Here is a 22135-nt window from a genome sequence, read left to right as displayed (position 1 = left end):
AAGAGGTAAATCATGGCTTGCATTGTTTCTTTTGGCAGCCAACAAAGCCTATGACAAAGTTCGTATCTCAGTTATATCTGGTACTTCACTGATACCACCAGCCATAATAGAATCTGCCAGCTGAGCCAGCATGCGTTCGAATTCCTGATGCAAATGGCTGTTATTAATTGGTGCAGGGCAAAGGCATTCAATTGCAGGATGAATCATCCTCCCCTTTGGGAGGCAGAAAGCAGATTGCAATCGTTTAATGCTTTACCTGTCACAAATGCACTGTTCTGACTACTACTACAGGTTGCTGTCAGTAGGACTGGAGACACTACGCTCAGAGTGAAGGGTAACTGTAGTTTTTCTGAGAGCAGCCACAGCCGCGTCTTACGTGATTTTACTTTTGAAATTAAATTCTAATGAGATGCCTTTCTACCATGTTTCAAGCTGCGTGGTTTTGATCGTTTAAGAAAAATAAACCAGCTGCATCTATTAGATAAGCTAGATAATGTGCATAATCAGTGCACAAGATCCCAGTTCTTGATGATTTTGCCCTCTGATATTGTTTCACACAAGCAGCTAATTTGAAGCATTCTGAATTAACATTGTAATTAGTAATGGAAAAGAGACTTCTAGATCATCACACGTGTGAGAAATGCTGTGAGGCAGAGGGTATTCTAAACTTGGTGCAGACAACCTGGCTAGTTCCCCATAAGCCTTGTTTTCCATGGCTTGACCATGGGAATTGCTGCAGGTAACACACCATAAACTCACTGCAGTGACTGAGTCAGCCATGTTCCCTTTCCATAGGCACTTGCTTGGACAGGTTCAGCAGTATCTCAGTTTAGATGAGACTGACTGCCTACATCCAGGATGCTCTAGGTTTAAACCTCCCTGACTTTCTCCTGCCTTCCAGGGAGGGGGCTACCTTCCCTCTGAAGAGTCCTCATGATACTCTGGCCTTCTTTCTGCAGCAGAGTTGCATGGTTCTTTTAGGGCTTCATGGACTTCTGAACATCTACATTGTTTGTGATATTACACCAGTATCCATACACAATTTTAAACAATATTTTATTTAAGTTTCCTGTCTGTTTTGCCACAAGGTTACCAATTACTCATAGCACAAAGCAGTCAAACAAATAAGTGCAATACATTATAGATAAGACAAGTCATATTATCTGTATCTTTAAGAAAAGTAATATATATTTTTAATCTATGCTGTAGCATGAAGAAAAAAAGAGTAAAAATTAGCAGGCAGTAAAGTGACAATATAGTATAAAGAAAATAGCTGGAAGGAATAAGGAAGCATCTTACATTTCAAGTATTGAATGAAGCAACTATCAGAGTACTAGTTCTATGTAAAGGGATCATGGATGGCTGTTTTCCAATTGCTTATGAACCTATTAGAAGAAATGCTCATGGGAAGTAAACATTCCCTATTTAATTCATCATTTACCAGTAAAACAAGTTCTGATGCCAGTGAAGCAGTATCAGGAAGGCCAGGCTTCTGAGTCAGTGCAGTAATTCCCCTTTCTAGATGCATAAGAAGGATCAGTATTTATTGAGAAACTGTTCTTAAAAACTTGGCTTCTATGCAACTAGATTGTTCAACACAATTTGTAAAGAATTTGGTAAGTGACAGGAGTATATTCAAAATATACTTATCAAGGAGGCCATCCTAACAAAAGAATTAATGAAGCTTCATTTTGAATCATGAAAGAACAGGGTTCTTCCGGAAATCCTACTTTTACATGGAATGCAGAAATGGATGGTAGGAACCATCTCAAGTGACTCTAGAAAACAACTGACTTGCTGGTTTTCCATTCAGCTCATGCTTAGCCTTCTCTTTCTCTTTCCTTAGCCTTTCTCTTCCCTTTCTCTTTCTAACACAAAGTTAGATACTTTGTGTGTTTACAAATACTGCCCTTAGATCAGCAGGACTTTTATTCTATACTATTCTATTAAATTCTGTAGATTTCATATCAGTAAATAAAAGGAAAAAATCACATTTAACAGCAAGCACTATGAGAAGGCACTTACCAGCAAGCAGTGGGAACTGACCCTACAAAGAGTTTGTGCTGCCATCCTATAATTTCATCACAGATTTCAGTATATTTGATTGAAATGTCAGTTTTTAGCCTACCAAGAATAGGCCTATCTCAATATATACTCTTCTCTATAACAGTAGCTTCTAACCTCACATACCTTGTGTATTTGAAAATGTGTTCCAAAGGCCAAAACAGCAGAAGATTTATAATAAAAAGGCCTCTTCCTAATCTCATGTCTAGGAATCCACTGGCAATGGTCTGATTTTAGCCAGCTAGAATAAAAATGAAATAATAAAACCTGTTACTGATAAGGATAATTGTTTAAATGAGAAAAAGACTTCTGCAACCCTCTGACTATCTGGAATTCCTTCTTTGTCCTGGGTTGTTCTTGTTATCATCTTCATGAACATGCAGCAAACAGCAGTCCCCAAATTATAGAAAACTATCTACAACATTGCCTGTTCACCTGTACTTGAATACAGGAGATCTACTCCCACCCTTCAGTAACTCTCCAGTTGCCCACTGTCCTGGTCAGGGTTCAAAAATAAGAGTTTAGTACTGCAGGATGGATCTCTAAAACTAGTGGTAGGCATGAAACCCAAATCAAAATAGCCTTGTCTTCCATCTTGTCATCTTAAAAAACAAAACAAAACCCCAAGCAAACAAAAAAAAATCTCTCTTCTCCATATAGGGTGGTCTCCTCTGAGTAAGTTATCACCTATTGAAGAAAGTTGTATAATTTAAGAAGAAGTAATATCTGAAAATATCTTGGCATATCTGTCTTAATCATAATCTCTACTTCCTGTGTGGAACTGCTGATTCTGTACTCCAGTATTTATACCAAGTGCCACAATACGGATGCCAAAACTATATGTTGTGTATTACAGAATTCATTAGATCTGGGTACATTCTATTAACAGTGTTGGTCCTGGTCTAGCCAAGAGGATACAGAATTTATAACTTCAAATTCTAAATGCTTTTGATACATCTTTTCAAGTTTACAGGTGAATTTGTAGAAATTATATTGAAAATTTAGTATAAAGCTATACTTATGCATTAACAAAATGCAAAAAAAGATAACTAGTTGCATTGCAAATTACTCCATAAATCTCTCTCTAGACTCCATAGATGTTATGATTCATAATACAGCACTAAACATGATACAAGTGTCAGACTAAAGGGTTGTGCCACAGAAGGAAATGCAAAGGACCTGGCTGGCTCAAGCCGAGGATTACGTAGGTCGAGGCGACAGGAATTTTGTACTTCTTGTAGAGTTTCACTTTCACCTATGTCCATTACTCCACTGATGTTCTGCACCTACAAAAATTCAAAAGGTTGCCCCTGAAAGCCAGACTGACGCAACACCAAAAGCTTTATGCAGCTAGCAAATTCAATGCTATTTCAAGTTACCCAACTCAAACTGTATTGCCAAACCACTTCTGAATGTGAGGAAATCAACATCATTATCCTGTTGTTTGCATTCCTATCAAACACTTCCCAAAATTCAGTACAGATACATTACAGGCAAGAGTTACAGGTCTGGCTGCTCTGTCTTGGCTCCCTCCCTCCACATATGGATGCATTAGCCAGTAAACCTTAAGCAAACAAAACCATGATCTTTCTTCCCTGAACTCTCAAGACAGGGTTTCAACATTTCTAATTTAGAAGGAAAAATAAAATTATTAAATCTCACAGATTGGAAAGGTGTGATGAATTTGAGCCTCTTCATAATGTCAGTCTGCCACCTGATGAACTTGTCATTATGTAGATATTTTGGCAGATTAACTAGAATAGTACAAATTTCCCTGATTTTTGTTCATCTAACATACCTAGAAGGACAAGTGGAAGAAAGGCCACTGTGAAATATATGCTGTCTATAAGGCTTTGTGTATAATATCTACTTACTTATCACTGTAAATAAAAACAGCAGGAGGAAGCAGTCTGGAAATTTCAACAGAGGCATGTGAAAAAGTTACTACTGAGGGCGTCCTTACTCTTATATGGTCTCCTTCCTCATCCTTTTGGATTTGCTTCTACCATTTACGTTCGAAGCTCATTGTTATTTAGTTGTTGTGTTTATGGCCTGTTAGTGATCTGGTCGTGGCATGAGCCTTTTGGATAGCGGCCCAATCCCATGACAAGAATTAAATTGATTTGCAGGAGTCAACATTCCTTACTGCACCAGCGAACACAGCCAGACTGTGATGCTGGTACATCCGCAGTTTCTCCAAACCATGAAATGATTCTATTTAGAAGTCACTGATGTGGACTTATCAGATTACTGCAAAGAGAGAAACTTCCAAAGAGCTTTGTCTGCTCTCTCTCACTTTCCTTTATTCTGCTAATGCTCTCTTGCCATCTTGGTTTCTTTCCCAGCATTTGGAATTACTGAATTAGGTGCTTACATTCCCTCATATCTCTCTCACTCACTCAACAACAACAACAACAACAACCAAAAAAAAAAAAAAACCACAAAGAAAAAACCCACCCAAAAAATAAACAACAGGGCACCAACTGTTCCTCTCTCCCTCTTAGTAAGAATCAAGATTCAGTTTGGGTTTTAATCTTACATTTTCCACTTCCCTGAAGACACGGAGGAAGTTTTCCCTTAACACTCCTTTCAGTTCAGTTTCATTCCATCCTCTTCTAAGAAGTTCCTCAATCAAAGAAGGGTATTTAGAGACATCTTCCAATCCCTCAGGGAAACTGTTGGCAAAAGTCACACAAGAACATTCAACATGCATCACTGAAAAAATTTAGAAAAGGATTTTTAATTAGTCTTTTGCACATATTGACTTTTGGATTGAGCTCACTTTGGACCCAATTCTTCCTTTCAGAATTCAAATGACAAACAGAAGCAGGACTGGGACACAACAAAAGGTTTTTTCTGCACATAGGATTCCATAAACAGAACACAACTTGTATTCTGGAATGAAGATGCATAGGCATAATATATAAGCATGTATATGATGTATAGGCAAAACAACAGCATGGAAAGATATTAAAACAGAACAAAAGGAAAAAAAGAACCCAATAGAAACTCATGTGTGCATTAATCCACTCTTTATATCTGGCCTTTAGAGTAAGAGGAAACAGCTGCATCACAGATGGAGTTGGCACAATGCACCTGTGTAACAGAACAAAAGGAAACTTGCAAACACATGATGAGCAGAGGAGTTGCAGGCAATTTTGTAGACTTTGTTGGTTGCAAAGTAGTTTTTCCAAAGGGAATATAATTAGAATAATAATATTGGTTTGAATTCAGCCATTTAGGAAGTGAGAAGCAACCTATTTAGAGCCTTCTACTGAAGAAATTACAATAAGCAAAGTTGATCTATGTCTTGTGCTAATTCTTGTCAGAATAAAAAGAAATAGAAGTAAGAAGCTGCAAAACCTGCATTAAACAGCTGTTTAAAATTCTGTTTTCATGAGACTGTGACATTGTTTTGAGATAACTAATATTTTTGTTATTTTTCTGTTCTGTGGATGTGTGGTGATAAGCATATCTCAAGAAATCTGTACTACCAGGAGTTAGGACCTTAACCACTCCACCGCCAATTTGACTGATGATCTTTGAGAAAATGCATGCAATAAAATGTGTCCTTTTGTTGCAAACTGTGTTTTTATTTTGAACGTTACAGCTTCAGACCTATGGCTAGCTATCATGGGAGCAGACACACTGGATCTGTGATCATACTTTTCAGATGTGAGCCTGACTGACTTTCACTCCCAAGCATATCTGACCCCAGGAGAAGGAAAAAAAAAAAAAGATGATGAGTAAACCAAAAGATAAAAAGAAAAAAAAAAAAAAATTAGGGTTACACCCGCAAATGCCACCTAATCTGTATTTATTTCCCGTACTGTAACAACACTTGCCCAAGAGTGAGGAGAGGTTATGTAGGCTGTTCACCATTCTCTGCTTGCCTGAAATACTTCCCAAGCCCCAAAAGCAGGAGTGGTTTCACAGCACCAAAACACTTTGGGCTTTCCCCAAGGATAGTGGAGGAAAGAGTTTTGCAGCATCTCTCTAGGCTGACCATTTACCATCTAAAGGCTGACCATTTACCATCTAAAGGCTGAGGCAGCTTTTCTGTCATTTATCTTTGGCTTTTGGAGAAAAACAACCTCTATCACTGATTTTTTTATGCACAAAACACTGTCTAGAACACAGGATTGCAGAGTTCACAGGGCACTAGGATCCATTTCCACATTTGTAGCACTGCTTCATACAGTTCTATAAAGGAATCATTGTGCTCCTCTTTCATAAAACTTGGTTTAGCACTCATCACAAGAGAACTTGATACCATTCTTTTAGTCTGCCTTCTTTTTTTTTCCCTTAAATGAACAAAAACCTTCATAATTTAAGGAGGAGGTGTCAATGTAGGTATAATTTTACTAACCGTGCCACTCCATCATAGTCACCACCAATTCCTATCGATTCTGAACCTGCAATTTTCTTTACATGGTCAAAATGATCTGAAAGAAAATACCCAAGAAAACAACATCTTAGCATCCAGTAAAAGACAAATATTACAGTTCACACATATTGGAACAAGGCTGTTCACTTTGATTGTGGATTCTCAATCAAATCCTTTTTTAAAAAAGTCAAAAGATATCCCATCAGACAGCAATCTTCAAAATAACAGCTACACTGATGAAATGCAAATGAGGAAAGAGACATGATCATCACAGCATATTTGTTCCCAACAAGTAGCCCAATTATACCATCAGAATTTTCATTATTCATTACATACTTATGTTTTCTACTCTTAATTACATAGGCTTAAGGTGTTTTCCAGAAAGTAACAATTACTTTGGGATTAATGGTTCTCAGCTCCGTTTGTAAGCGTCATGTCCTCCAGCTACACTCACCTTGTACCTCTTGTTATTGTTTAATGAATATTAGCACCAAAAATACCTAGAGTTTGGCTAAGGTGTGGAAGGAATAAACAAGCATTTTTTTATAACTTCAAAAATTATGCATACACCAGGAAATTCATAGAATTTGTATTAATTCATTGAACCGACAAAAACTACATTGACATCAAACCTGCAAGGGTAGAAATATTAACAACTTTTCTGCCACAGGCCAGTACATCTGCATTGAAAGTCACCATGATAATTCCCTTTTTCTTTTTCTGAAAGATAGGAAGAGACAAGTGATGAGTGAACACTCATGTGCCCTGCAAACCTCATGAGCTTCTTATATAGAACCTTCTATGTCCATCTGTCAGTGAGCACAGCAACACTCTGTAAGTCAAAGCTCAGATGGCAACACGAGGCTTTGCCTCCCTGCCCCCTTCCCTTGGGTTCATTATACTCTCACGTAGACTGAATCAGCAGAAGTGCAGTGCCTACATCAAACAACCAGAATTTCAAAGTATTTGCAAACACTTCATTTTTGTAGTCAAATACTAAAGACAACCCAAAAAAAATCTCTCAGAAGCAAATATGTTACCTGCTGCACAGGAATCTGCTTCTAAATCAAATTCAGAGATGAGAAGGTTAAAAGTAAACACCATGACTTGAATGCACAGGTTTGCCTCAGCTAGCCAAACATTGCCATTAAACCCAAACCCAAAACCCCCAAGAAGCAAGACCAACAACTAGTTCCCCTCAAAAAATGATAAAACAAAACCCAGAACGATATTGCTCACCAGTTGCTGGAGGATATCATCAGGGACATTTCTTGAGTGATTACAAATAGAAAATGCTGATGAATGGCTGAAAATTACTGGTGCTTTTGAGATACTCAGTGCAGCTTTTGCTGTGGAGTATGAAGTATGAGATAAATCTATCAGCATACCCAGGCGATTCATCTCCTTTACCACTTCCTAAAACAGATATACAGAAAACAGTGTCAGTATTAACTTTCCTTAAAGGAAACTGTTTAGCTGATATCTGTAAAGAGATAGACTAATTCTGCAGCTGTCAGCTAGTCGTAAGCATGCTATGCCAGTATTGGTTTCTCTGTACCTATTACTTTAATAGTAATTTATTCACTCACAATTAGCTAACACACCATCACATGTTCAAAACTTAGAAAACTTAGCCAATCTAAAATAAGTAATTTGAACTGTTATTCACATCTCACTGATTCCACATATGAATTCATACATCTGATCTGAATTAAAACATTTTTCTAAATAAATCTAATGCTTCTTTTACCCTAAAGAACATCACAGGGAATTTGGTTTGACTGAGCCCCAGTCATCTCCTAACTATCAAGAACTTCCAGTAATTAATTTTTAATGACAAGTTGCTTTTGAAAAGATAAGGCCAGAAGTTGTTAGTTGCATGACAGATTGCCCAGATTAGCATTTGAAAGAGATTCTTACTTGGCCAAATGGAGTCAGACCAATAACATTAGGATAAAAGTTGTGTATTCCTTTAGATGATGATTCAGACCTTAAAAAGGGGAGTGAGGGAGGAGAAACATCATATTATTATGGAGACTACAGTGTCAGCAACTGAAATCTCTTACCCTACACACAATAAAAATGTTTACCATATCATATAGCCAAATGTGGAGATAATGAGCTACGTAATAAGTATCTTGTTTGGGCAGTGCTTCTCTTTTGTTCATAACTGTTTTCAAGTTCATGAATGTTGATGTTTGTGAAGCAATGCAGGACAAGCAGAGAGGTAATTGTCAGAAATTTTCTGATTAAACAATCTTCCATGAGAGAACAAAGAGACACTGCAATGTTAGTTACCTGTCTGCCCTCTGTATGCAATTTCCCTGTCTCTCAGTAAGTGCAAGAAAGTATTTTGTCAATCCAGCAAAGAGTAGGTGCTAATATTCTGATACAGGAACTAAATACCTATCTCTGTAGTGCCATATGGGACCTGCACTTTTGAGGTGGCCAGAGAGGGCAGTGTTGAAGGCTGCTGACGGCTGAGTTCTTACATTAGCATTTACACTCTTTTATCTACATCATATGCATTTTTAGTACTTTTCTTTTTGTCTTTTTTGCCCTATGTAACTTTCCTAATATAGCAAAGGAATAGCAAATTTACCATCTTTATGCTGTTAACAAGTTTAAAAGTGTCCAACTGTCATCATTACAAGCCCTACATAACAGATGTAGTCTCCCACTTGACACATGGCAAATGATTTATCCCCCAAACCTATCATCCTTGACTTGGTTCAGAGTCTTTCACAGGTTAACTTTGTGTCTGAATCCATATTTCTCCCATCATGGAACTGCCACTCCTTTACATTAGATAGACACACAAAAAAAAGCACATTAATTACCAAGGCGTATTGCAGGAATGTGTTAAAGTCATATAACGAACACCCAAGTCATAATACATCCTCAGCGTTGCCAAACTGCTGTCAATGGAGTGGCCACCTTCTATTCCAATCAAACACGCAATCCTTCTACTTTCAGAGATACCTGGAAACAAAAAAGGGAGATAATTCCAAAGTAATATCATGACAGATAAGAAGACAGCACTACTGAGCAGCAATTGTTTTTGGAAATTGCAAGCAACGATACTGACATTTTCACAGAATAGGAGTTTATAGTAGTATATGTTTATCTGGCAAATATTCACATTACTGCAGTGGACCTGGATGGTGCACAGAGTCCATCGCTGCAGCCCAGTGGAAAAGTTGAGGTAAAGTTTATCCTTTAAAGCAGGATAACTTGCCTGCTTGCAGGTCTCTGTCTTTTGTACTACCTCCTGCAATCACATTTTCACAAATTCTTTTACAAGAGCGAGCATCACCTTGGGAAGTTGTCACAAGTTCCAGCTCTTCGTAGCTGTTACACATCCTCTTGACAACATCAATTTGCTCTAAAGTCAGACGCACAGCATCCTTATTCTGAGCGCTGCAAAGAACATACACTGACCAAAACTGAAAGAGACGTTGACAAGTAAACTAGATAACTTGTGTTTTGACTTGGAAACTTCCATTTGCTAATAGTTCATGGGCACAGACCAAAATAACTTCCGGCAGTTTACAAGGGAGTTGCCACTATAGTTTTTCCCCAAAAGAAGACTTATGATGCAAGACAATAGCATCTACTCCAGACGTGACTAAAGCCTCCTGACACACTCAGCTACTCCACAGTACATGCAGGAAAGCAGATGTGAGCTTCCTTTAATTTATATATCACAAAACAAATGCTGCTGTTTTGACTAACGGTACCTGAATTATAAAACACAAACTTTTGAAACACAAATGTTATGAAACAGTGTTGGGGGCTTTTTGGTTTTATTGTATTTTTCTTTTTCAACATAAAGAGCCAAAATCAAGGCCAGGAGTACTTGTGTGATTGGGAAGGAGGCAAATATAAAAATATGATCTCAGACTCACAACCATGGCAGTACATACCTGAGCTCCCACATAACCAGCCTGAAGTTTCACAAGGTTTGTGTGGGTCTTGTTGAGTTCTCTTAAGTTGACTCTACTGATTCTATTTTGGTAAAGTATTCTCAGTTGCAGTACAAAGTCATTGTGGCTAGAATCAAAAACAAATTGGGCTTGTGATAGAAATAAGATGTTCCCTTTCTAAGCCAAATGTAATTTCTTCCACTTCCCTTAGACCATTAATTGCCAATAATCCTTGCAGCAATAGATGCTTAAAAGTCTCCCTTCTTTTCTGCCTTTTCTACTTCTCACCCCACCCCACCAGTGAGCAGGTTGGGGGTGTACCTTACATTGGGAAGGGACACAGCTGAGAAAGCTGACCCCAGCTGGCCAAAAGGATATGCCAGACCGTATGGGTCATGCTCAGCATATAAAGTTGGGGAGAAGAAGAAGGAAGGCAGGGGACATTCAGAGTGGTAGTGTTTGTCGTCCCAAGAAACCATTATGCTTGATGGAGCCTTGCTTCCCAGGGATGGCTGAACACCTTAGTCATGGGAAGTAGTGAGTTAATTTCTTGTTTTGCTTTGCTTGTGTGTGCCTTTTGCTTTCTGTATGAAACTGTCTTTATCTGAACCCACGAGTTTTCTCACTTTTCTGATCCTCTCCCTCAGAGGGGCAAGTGAGCAAGTGGCTCTGTGGGGCTTAGTTGCCAGCTGGGGTTAAAGCATGACACCTGACCAGAAAATCACAAAGGTATTTAGAATAACCCAGTCCTATAGTAAGTACCTCTGACCCAAAATTCCTTCCCAATACATCATTGCAACAGGAGCTAAGTGCTATATGCTAGTAACAACCTATGTCTCTACTGATCCAGACACACTTCAGCATTTCCTCCTCACTTATCAGGATTCACAAAGAGGGTTTAGTTGAACATGTTTTATATACCCATCGATTAAACGTGCATCTTGCATCAGCTCAATAGCTCTTTCTCTCATTGATTTCTCATAACTTAATGGCACAATATCAAAAAAGAACATCAACAGCCACAACAACTTTGTTGTGTTTCTCTTCATTTCCATTTTCCAGTTGGCTAAAGCAAAGAAATACCACAGTTATTCGCTGATGACAATGAAACAGCAAAATTTGCAGTCTGTGGAGGCTGGAGAGCCGAAATGCCTCTCCTTCTGGTAAGGCTGGTGTGAATTCTAGAGTAGGAAAGAAAAAGAAAAGAAATAATAGTAAACAGAAGGGAAGATAGCATTGGAAACTGTGAAATCGCCACCTTCTCCCAAAGATTTTAAGATCGTATAACCATTCCTTAAACTCTGCTGCTACCTCCAGCTTACTGCTGAAGAGAACCAACTCCTCAGTCATAGCTGGCAGAGTGAGCCTGACACACCCTGGACTCGGACCTCCCAAAAAGCCAGAAATGAACTGCTTCTAAGTAAGCTGTCTTCTTAAAACAAACAGCACATCAGAGTATTTTCAGAGGAAAGCTATTGAAATCTAACACTTTCCCAAACCTTATCAAGGACAATATGTGCCAAACTTAAAAGGGTTACTTTATTTCCATGAGGAAATGGGTATGACAACAACTTCAAGAGTAATCAGAGCACCTTCTGCACTTTTTTAAATACAGTACTCAAACACTTGGACAACAGTCTTTCAGGTGTCAGTAAAAAAGCATTTTTCCAAACAGATTAGAAATAACTCCTGTTCTATGTAAAGTAAGTGTAAGATCTGCTAGGAGGTGAAAATACCTTTGCAGATAAAAGATGAGCTCACCCCCACCCCATTCAGAGTTATTGGCAGCATTTGCTATAAAGCTGAGAAGCACTTGCCTTCATTCATGGGAGTGACATCCTAATTCAAGGCAAGTACCCTCAGGGAGGACAGAGCTATAATGAAGCAGGATGGCCATATCTGCCATATGAGGATGCAACGATGGGAGTTTGCTCTTGCAAAATAGATAGATTTTAAATGAAAATTTCGTGGTAAAAAAAAAAGAAAAAGAATCTTTTTCTGCATTCTTCTGTCATTTACCATCTTTGGAACTATGGGCAAGCTGCCTGGCCCCTCCTCTCCTTTCCAGCAGGCAGGCCAGACCTCAGTGCAGAAGGTTCAGTAAACAGCTGCTATTTAAGTGGAGCAAATCTCAGTTAGGAAGGGCATTCCTTTCATCTCATTTGAAGTCCTTATTTTCCATCTTATTTTGTATTAAAGTACTTAACAGCCATTACATTAATATTCAAATTTGTTGAATTATTGTGCCAAATCAAATATACAAAGTGCAATAAAATAGAGCTCACTGCTCAAGATAGTAACATATCCTGACGAATGAAGAAGGTTCATCCCCTCCATAGTCCAGTTATGCTGAGATCTTGTTGATAATCCTAGTGTAGCTCTGAATTACCTACTTCAGAACAAGGCAGCAGCTTAGTTGCAAGAGCACAGAGAACAATAAGTGACCAGAACCCTAGGTAAAACTTCCTTGCTGACCACGGGCAAAAGCATGGATTCTCCCTATTCCTGAAGTAATAATTAAATATAATTAGTAAAACATAAATATTAAACATACTTTTAGGAGCAGAACACATGCATCATACTATGAAGTATATTTTTGAGGAAATATACTGAAATATATATATATATATAAAATATATATACACTTTGAAATTCACCTTGTCATCAGGATAGTCTCTCAAATATTTCTCAGTTTTTGCTTGAAATTCTTTCTGCCATCACCAGCTCTAAATCATCATTCCTGGCATGTCAGGTTTATCTGTTCTCCTGCTTGGAAACCACCTTAGTGCTGTATTACAATTCATAGTTTCCAACCGGCTATTCCTTCACTGCCTATGCAAAGATGTAATGAAGTGCCACCAAGCAATGAGAAAACACGGTGCTGTTAAAGTTATTGCTTCAAACAGTGATAAAAGGAAATAAATACAGTAATGTTTGGAAGGCATTTCAGGATCTCCAGGGAAGAGAAAAGAACAAGCAGGATAGCTTGCCCCAAACTTCCTGGGGAAAAGGAATGCCCTAGAGGTAAGTACAGTATTTCTATACATAGACAAAATATGTTGCCCACGTTTTCCAAATTAAAAGAACACTTTGTTTTCTTCCAGTCATGCCATACAAAGGAAAGACTTTGAGAAACAGTGATTCCTAGAAACACAACCATCCTCAAAATCCTTCCTCAGATAGGAGTTGTAGGAATAGGTGTGCTTTCAGAAGAGTTTGTAACACGAAGGTCGAACTCATTTCACTTAGGAAGCCTTTTTTCCTTTTCCCTTCTGCATTTCAGAGAAAGTTGCAGGGAGAGCTGTGAGTGAGATCTCTCTCTCTCTCTGGAATGCCGAAGAGATAAGGTTCCTTCGCAGACATGTACAGGGCCTCCTCGAGCCAGAGGGCGGGGAAGAAAGAGAGAAGATGAAAAGTGCTGAAAGAGCACTGGAACTTGCCTTTCCCCTGAGGCCCAGTGCTGTCTTGGGGCACTGTGAGGTTTCTGTAAGTTTTTAGTGTCCTTGCCTCGGGAATAAACCTTTTTTGAATCCTTTCCACTGCTTTGGCATTTTGGGGGGAAAATACCTGTGTATATTTACTTTACAGGAGTACAGGCTTAGAAGTTTTTCTTCCATACATATACATCAGAAATATGCATGCATTGTGAGACCCAAAAACTTTAATGGAACACGACTTCTACAACACTGTAAAGATTAGAGACCAGTAAGAAGTTGTTTCTTTTTTTGCTTTGTGGCAACCATAGAGATTTCCCTCAAATGTCAAAGCACAAACACAGACTTACCCTTTTACCACAAATGCAGACTTTGTTATCACAGTGAAAAAAAGTGCCATGTATCTCTAATCTAGAAAATGTTAAATTTGTTTGTGGTAGCTCAGCATGCAAAATGTTAAAAAGAAAAGGTAAAAAAACCGCCCAAGCAACAGAATTCTAACAAGTTAGCACCACAAATGTAAATTAGTTTTTGTAGGCATGTTTTGGTTTCAAATTTCTCAAACCAAAATGCAGGTCAGATCTGCAACCTGAGTCTCCAGAACTCAGCCAAATCCCAACAAAACAACTCCAAAGGGAAAACTAAGATTTTACATCTTATTATCTGCTACTGGCCTTGTATGGGATAACTGCTATTCCAGAAATCCACATAATTTGTCCGTTCAAAATTCTTAATGAGAAAGTAGAAAAATTTGTCACATAATAAGACTGCTCTGACGCTATAAAATCTGCTACACATTGTAGATTTTGGTTCAAATATTTACTGTTTTTCAATCTGTATGAAGTCCATAGCAATTTTCAGGAAGAATTTCAAGCAGGAACTGTACCTACATGTTCTTCAAGTGGTTTGGCTACTAAAAGAAATTAAACTTATCCATACTTTACCAAATCTCTATTCTGTCTATATTACAAAAATGCAAACACTACACAAAAATAAGAAGACAGTATATTAGCACTCCTGTTTAAACAACATTTAAAATACAAAACCCGCACAGCTTTTTTCCATCTTGACTGAGCAGAGTTAAAAAGTGGAAGTTAGCATTACATTTATAGCTTTTTGTTTGTTTGTTTATCTAAAGGCTCCTTGGAGCAGTTTACCTTCTTAGGATAATGCAGCTGAGTCAAAATCCACATTCCACTGTGTTGGATCCAACAGTTAAAGCTTGGCACCAAGTCTGCCTGGCATCAGAGCAGCAAGGAAGAAACGTCCTCTATTTCTTTAGCTCATGTCACATCACAGGCTTCACACACAACAGGCATTTGGAAATTGCCCCTCTCAGAGAGGCAAGGTCTGTGAACGAGCTTTCAGCTCCACCCACGTGGGAACCCACAAGCCTAGTGCTGTGCCGTGTTCGAAACCAGGCATTTCCTCCCTCTCGTGGCAGCCTGACTGTGCAGTCCCTAGTACAACTGTTCACTAACAGATGAGGTATTTAAAATTACTCTGTTTATATTGTTCAAAAATAGGCCCCTATTAACACAGAGTAATTAAGGTTGGAAATGATTTCTGGTGGGATGTCATCTAGTTCAGCCACCTGATCCCAGGTAAGGTAACTTCAAAATTAGATCAGGTTGCTCAGGCCTTCATCCAGTGGAAGCTTTGATGTCTTCAAGTAAAAAGATTATACAAACTTTCCAGGCCCCTGTTTTAGTGCTTGCTCATTCACACTGACTATACCTAAGCCAATAAATATCTACCTCTTGTTACCTATACCTGCTGTATTTTAATCAGGACTTACAGTGCCATTGTATGATATTTGTAAAGGTCAAAATGTTTACAAGGTACAGGTGACCTTTTAAAAGATATTTATGTCTCTGAACCTACTGGGGATTTCCACTTCCTCTGTGGGAGCTGAAAGTTTGGAAACAAAGAAATCTGTGCAAAACCATGATGCTAAATTTTCAGAAGAAGTAAGGTTTGCTGATCGTAATTATTATTTCACTTCATATTTTGTACAGAAAACCAAAAGGCATCATGCTTCTGTTTATGATTTGATTGCAGAGAAATGACCAAGTCTCATGAGCAAATCTCCCACAGATCTGTTGCGCAAGTCATGTCTTAACTGGAACTATATTCATCATCAAGCCTCTAGTTCCCGCAGGGCGCGGGCCCGGCCCGGCCCCGGAACGCGCGTGCGCGGCGGCGCGGGCCCGGCCCGGCCCCGGAACGCGCGTGCGCGGCGGCGCGGGCCCGGCCCGGCCCCGGAACGCGCGTGCGCGGCGGCCCGGCCTCGGGCACTGGGACCCGGCCTCGGGCGCGGAAAGGACCGAGAGAACGGGGGCTTCGCCTTTGCGGACAGTGCCATGGTGGGAGATGAGAGGGGAGCCCCGAACACACAGAAGAGAAGGACAGCTCTAAACCCGGGCAGCTGGAGCTCAGCTGTAAGGCCATCCATCGAAGAGAAGGTCACTCTAAACAAGCCTACGTCCTGAGGACCTCGCTGCAACCGTCCAAGCTCACTCGGCCCCGGCAGATGAACCTTAGGATTAAAGGGTGGGCTCAGTTCAGCGCACACTGTGTCTCACCGATAAAATCCATTGCGCAGGCTCGAAGGCCTTACCCGCATTTGCGAAGTCCTGTATCACCAGCGCGCTTGTAATAAACGTGGGTAGAGACCTTTCCCAAATCTTCGTTCAAGAAGACTGGCCATGAATGAATGAATGAAAGTTCCCACAAATTGGAAAACTTAAACAGAAACCCCCACGTCACTGGGAATTCTGCTGAACTTTGCTAATTTGTTGAACTTCAGTTATAAACATTTATCATTCACTCCAGTGGTCTGAAGAACCCCTGAGCAATACAAATGAAGTGTCAGGAGAAAAGACAAATATTTTCTCTATTTAATCTGAAGCTTGATCCAGGCCAGAGGCATTTTTATGCCTATGGCAGGAAACTATCTTCCATATTTCATTTAAAGCAGCAATTAACTGGTTCAGATTAATTATCCATTTGTAGCCTAGCTCATGTTTTATTGTTCATTTTAAACTTTTCAGATTCTCATCCTTATCTTTCAAAGTAAGTAAATATCACATAACCATCATTGCTTGCAATTTATTTTTCCCATTTTCTGAATTTTCTCTCCTTGCAAGGTCAAGTTTAGTCTCTGATCTGATTTCTATCTAAAACACTATGTTTCTGCATGCCTGCAGAAAAACTAAGCTCACCAACTCCTCGTTTAGGAACAGTTTTTGCTGAGCCACTAAGCTCCTTCTTGGACTTTTAACAGTTCACCTCTTTGCATATTCAGAACTTCACTGATTTTTAAAGCTGCTAAAAGCCAAATTCTCCCTTTGGCTCACAGTAAGAGTTCTTCTATAATTTTCTTCTAATAGCCCTGGATGAACGTTAGCAGCTGTTTGTGTATAATAATTCATATAATGTGGTATTTGTGATGTACATCCTTCCTGCAGAGTCCATCTGGCAGGACTGGTCTCTTAATAAGTATCCCAAGATCTATCTTTATTGTCCAGAATGTTGTTACACAGCTGTCTCTCCCTGATAATACCTATCCCTATGTTTATATCATGTTATATTCACCTCACACAATTTTGGAGCAAGCTGAGAAACTATAAAATAACTGCAGCACTTACGCAGATACCAGCTGCTGTCGGGAAACAGAGGGATAACATTATGTTTTGGAACTGTTTTTCACGCTAGAAAAGCTTGTTCCAGCCCCAGAGCAGCTTCACTAATTTCAATACTTACACTTCCAGACCACTGGTGTTTTTACTACCAGCACGGATTAACTTATAGATTACTACAGCTGGGAAAGTAGGACTTTGCAAATGTAGATGCCTACTGTGGCAGTCATTTTAAACTTCAGTTTGGTTTTCAAAAAAAATCCTTTTATTCTACCAACTCCTGACTTCATCTGCACTATATAATAGCACTCTAGCATTTGGTATGGATATAGTTTTGTGTGTGAATCAGCTTTAGAATCACATGCAGTGTAATTGCTTAGGGACAAGCCACATTAACACAGTCTTAAAAGTTCTGCTTATGAAGTATTCAAACTTGGGGTTTTACTTCTTTGTAAAGATTGCAATCTCCAAGGCTCTCAGTTTGGCATTTCTTGGGTACAGCTATTTCAATTAGAAACTGTTATAACAGGTTAGGAAGAGGAATCCCAGGTACCAGGACTTCTGTTTTTGTAAAAATAGCAATACAGGCAGTCTTAATTGTTGCAAATTGAATTCCAGCTGTTTCTTCTACTTATCTTAGTATTAGTTTCAGGTCCTAAAATGAAGTGGGTTCACACTTGGAGGGGATGGTGATGGGAAGTTCTTTGGTAGTTTTAATCTGTTTAAATCAGCATGTGTGCAACATATTTCTCAGATAAGATCTTGTGATAAATATTAATCTACGCTTGGGAAATCAAGAGGTTAAAGAACCAACTCACTAAAAAACCTCTTTTTCCTGTGTTGCTCTGCTTTGTGGGTGCCTGAAGCTGCCACAGTTTCACAACTTAATTTGACCAGCATCCTGAAGACTGTTCAGATGATGCCATATACTCTCAGGATATATAAGTACAGAACCACACCAGTTGGCACCTATTACCAAATGCAAAAGAAACAGGAAGTACAAAGATAAGATTTTCTCTTCACAGAAAAAAGGCTACATATGAAGCACATGAAGATACAATCAAAGCTCCTAAGAAGGAAGTTAAGCTGAACGTTTCCTAAAGCTGAAAGCAAATAGCCCATAAGGAATGCAGATACCTTTCAGGATGAACACAAATGAGTAGTATTCTGCCACCCACTATCTCTTGTCAACAACTTTTTATAAAAATACCAAAGTTGTTGTGGGTTCTCCTGGCTCAATACTCTGTCAGAACTAATTTCTATACTTTCTTGGAAAGAAAGATGGAGAAAGCAGCCGCAGGGGAAAAAAAAAGCTGCAATAAACTTATCTAGTAATCTAAATTATGCTTATTTTAAAATAATAGTAATATTTACAACTGATAATGCCCAAATAGTGAGGCAAGCCAAACAAAGTGTCTGTTTGTTTAGTTTAGCTATATGTTTGTTCTACAAAGGTATCAGTTTAACTCTTGATTCAAGGAAGGTGAAAGTTCTTGCCACAGTGTGGCAGGAACTTCCCAATTAAAATCATATTTAATCTGTAATCTGATGACAGATTGATAATTGGCAGGATTAGAGACTCTTTCTGAGAACCAGGATGCAAAACTAGCTTGCTTCAGATGGGTCGGCCTTTTTATTTGGAGGTTGCTCCCCCCCCCAAGAAAATAAAAATCAAAATCTTTTTAGCAAAACAATAGAAGAGGTTGCGGAAGACTTGTGGACAGCAGAAGTTGTTTCCAACTCAGTTGGAGAATTTTAACCTAAAAAGGCTTCTGGAAACGTTACCAAAAAAAGGTACTTTCCCCACTCGGGACTGATTTCTATGTAAGCACTCTTTCTTGTTTAAAATCAAAATTGTCAGAGCTCTGTTTCTGCCACTTCCCACTCTAATTTTTCAGGAAGAGCAAATCTATTTATAATTTCATATCTATTTAAAGTAGTAGCTGCCCTTGTGACATTAGGCACCCACAGCCATGCAGGACAGCAAGCTCCACTGGATGCCATGTTTCCTGTTTAGCATGGGTTTCTGAGAAGAGCCAATACTTTTGGTATCAGTGAGAAAACCTAAATTAGAGCAAGTCTACTTAGCTTCATTTTTGCTATCTAATAATGGGTTGATATTTTTTATTTGTGTTTCAAAGGCTTGCCTTTGTGTTTTGAGGTGATGCCTAAAAGTCATCATCATTGCTTGATCTGCAGATGACATCCAGGTAATCCTTGAGCAAAGCCTGAGTCCTTATTTATTCCTCTGCCTCCTTCACTGGAGCTCATGCCTGAAATATAGCAGCTACACTGGTTTTGGAGATGTTTTACCCTCTGCTCACAGCTGACAGCTCTGCTGGTGAAAGTGTAAGTCTAGACCTAACGTAAATCTTTCAGTGATGTAACGTGACCAATGTTTATGAATGCAGCATTGGAAATTACAGTTCTGTGCCTTGGCCAATGTAACTTTTTTTTCACTTTTTTTTACTCTCAGAATTATTCAGAGGAACTGGAACATCACAAAGCTCAGGAAGGACCGAAACATTTAATCCACCGCAGTCGCTCATACTGTGCTATCAGCAGCAAGAAGGTGCAACCAGGTTATAGTGGTCACTGAAGCTCCAGAGAATGCTTCACATAACAACAGCCAGACTATGGTAACAGAGGATGGTATCTTCTGGATTAAAAAAAGGAATTAACGTAATACAGGTGTATGAGAAAAGTTTCAAGCATTCTGTCTGCCACTGACTTTAAACTTTTTTCTACATTTCTTTGCTTTAGAGCTCTTATTGTGTGCTACTTTTTCTGCCAAATTATAATTATTTTAAATTGTGCTCTCAAGACATAACAAAATCCCAAAGGTAATTTTGCATAAACATCAACAGTGGTATGTAGTGGATTATACAACAGTAATGCATCTAACAAGTCATATGCCTAAACCCAAGTTTCAGGACAAAGGAGAAGAGCAGCAAGCTAAAAGTGAGTAGGGCAACAGAAGGTCTGATATTGACTGTTATACATCTCTATACCACAACATAGCTACAAATACAACAGACGTCCACTATATGGTAGATTTCTACTGTATTTACACTGAAACACATTCATTCTTATACCAACTTTCTAAATAATCAGCTCGTCACTTCATTAGCAATTCCTAAAGACTCATGCAATGACTTCTCTTTGCTGTGTATCCGCAACCAAGGGTACCAGGCACATATACAAGTAGGGTTTATTTTCCTACCCCAGAAGTATTATGAACCTAAATGCAGCATGGAAGTAAATTGACCAGTTATGCCTCTTGTCCAGACCACTCTGAACAAACTGGAAACTAAGGAAAATCACTCATTCAGTCTGTCAGAGGCTTTCAAAGTAATTATTAACTCAAATCTAAAAAATCTAAAATTTGCTGCAATTAAGTTAGCTGCCTCAGAATCTAACATGAAGCACAATCATGTGCTCTTAAACATCCAGAGCTGTGGGCAAATAAGAGATCCTAGATATAATATTATTATTTTTTACGGAAATGTTAAGAAACTTCTAAGCATCTTTTTCTTGGGATGTCTTTGTTGGATCAGAAAATGTTCCAACTTAGGATCCATTATTACTGAGGTACTTTACAATCTATACAACATATTGTGATGCTTAAGAACAGGTTTCTTTAATTGAGGAATTTGGCAGTAATTTGAATGAGGCAGTAGGTAAAAAATTGCTGTGATTCTATTGGAAAGAGAGCTCCCTTGCAGCCATGAGAGCAAATCACCATGGAAACTTTTTGCTAAGATGATATTAAAGCACAGCACGTACACTTACATCTCTCCTTTTGTAATAAGCAGTATTTTGTGATAGTCTGGAGTGACTGAGTAAAAGGGCTATTTGCACAGCAAGAGACCAGGACTTACTCAGGACTACTGCAGAATTTTGCTATGCTCCGGAGCTGGCCAGTTGACAGTATATCTTGTTACAGAAGAAAAGTATTAGGAGATGAATGGATCTTATCCAACCAACTTGGTAAAGTCAAGTTGATAAACACACAGGAAAAATAGGTTTGTGAACTGGCCTCAAACTATTTTATCACCATGAGAAGCTAACTAAGTGTTTTCATGTTGTCATAGAATGATCTGTTTTTCCAATCAGGATAAACCAAGCTCATACACTCCACTGAAGTTGTAGTATCTTCTTACCTTCCCTCATGTAAACACCAAGTCTGGTATTTAATAGGAGAGCATCGCCTCTCCAGGGTGATCTTGTGCCTCTGGCTTTCACAATACAAGTATGTCTCCTCAGACTCTGCACTGGGATTTGATTACCCTCTGCATAAAGTCATACATGTGTTTACAAATATATCACGTTAGGACCCAAATCAAGAAATCTTATTCTTCTGTGTTAAGGCCAAAATTTGAGACATCATTCACACCACTTTGATCACTCTCAGTTCACAGAAGAGCTGTGCACAAAACCACAGGAGCACACAGGAAGACATACGCTGTCTTGAATCTGATGATACAAGTCATAACACGTTCCTTATTCTCTACAGAATACTAATCAAGTCTCAGCAAGCATCCTGTTTTGAGGTTTATTATGGTTTTGGCATCTTCTTGTCTTAGTTTTATATGTATCGGCCAACACTGCATGCCCAAGAGTCCTCTCTTTCTGTAGCTTTATCCCAACATAATTTCTATTAGAGCCAAAATCATAATTTGT

At 38.9% G+C, this 22135-nt stretch overlaps 1 protein-coding gene and 1 long non-coding RNA gene across 7 annotated transcripts; one reads left to right on the top strand and one right to left on the bottom strand.

Moving 5' to 3' along the window:
* Positions 1–416: 416 nt before the first annotated feature.
* LOC127462617 (dipeptidase 2-like) lies at positions 417–15174 on the bottom strand. 4 transcript variants are annotated; one of them, XM_051771362.1, is made up of 11 exons: positions 14969–15174; positions 11299–12882; positions 10378–10504; positions 9768–9897; positions 9292–9433; positions 8372–8441; positions 7691–7867; positions 7084–7171; positions 6434–6509; positions 4604–4739; positions 417–3350 (listed from the first exon to the last, which is right to left on the bottom strand). In XM_051771362.1, the coding sequence occupies exons 2-11, from the start codon at positions 11430–11432 to the stop codon at positions 3165–3167; spliced, it is 1266 nt and encodes a 421-aa protein (XP_051627322.1). In that variant the 5' UTR covers positions 11433–12882; positions 14969–15174; the 3' UTR covers positions 417–3164. The 4 variants fall into 4 exon arrangements, with proteins under 4 accessions (XP_051627322.1, XP_051627324.1, XP_051627325.1 ...); XM_051771364.1 differs by having other exon boundaries at positions 11299–11558; XM_051771365.1 differs by having other exon boundaries at positions 11299–11443.
* Positions 15175–16098: 924 nt separating this feature from the next.
* LOC127462552 (uncharacterized) lies at positions 16099–21590 on the top strand. 3 transcript variants are annotated; one of them, XR_007900492.1, is made up of 3 exons: positions 16099–16886; positions 19652–19801; positions 19929–21590. It is a non-coding gene; the product is annotated as an uncharacterized LOC127462552 (long non-coding RNA). The 3 variants fall into 3 exon arrangements; XR_007900490.1 differs by having other exon boundaries at positions 19594–19801; XR_007900491.1 differs by lacking the exon at positions 19652–19801.
* The last annotated feature ends 545 nt before the right edge of the window (positions 21591–22135 follow it).

Source organism: Manacus candei, unplaced genomic scaffold (assembly GCF_025592945.1).
Source record: "Manacus candei isolate 608988 ecotype Guabito, Panama unplaced genomic scaffold, ASM2559294v1 h1tg000131l, whole genome shotgun sequence".
Taxonomy (NCBI): Eukaryota; Metazoa; Chordata; class Aves; order Passeriformes; family Pipridae; genus Manacus; species Manacus candei.
The sequence above is the reverse complement of the archived record's forward strand: the minus strand, read 5'-3'. Positions and strand labels throughout refer to the sequence as shown.

Excerpts from the sequence above, each read along its gene's own strand:
- LOC127462617 (XM_051771362.1), bottom strand. The coding sequence starts at position 11,432 with ATGGAAATGAAGAGAAACACAACAAAGTTGTTGTGGCTGTTGATGTTC. Across the intron at positions 8,442-9,291 it reads CATTCCTGCAATACGCCTTG|GTCTGAATCATCATCTAAAG; the intron begins GTAATTAATGTG and ends CCCCTTTTTAAG. Across the intron at positions 4,740-6,433 it reads GACTATGATGGAGTGGCACG|TTTCCCTGAGGGATTGGAAG; the intron begins GTTAGTAAAATT and ends TTTTGCCAACAG.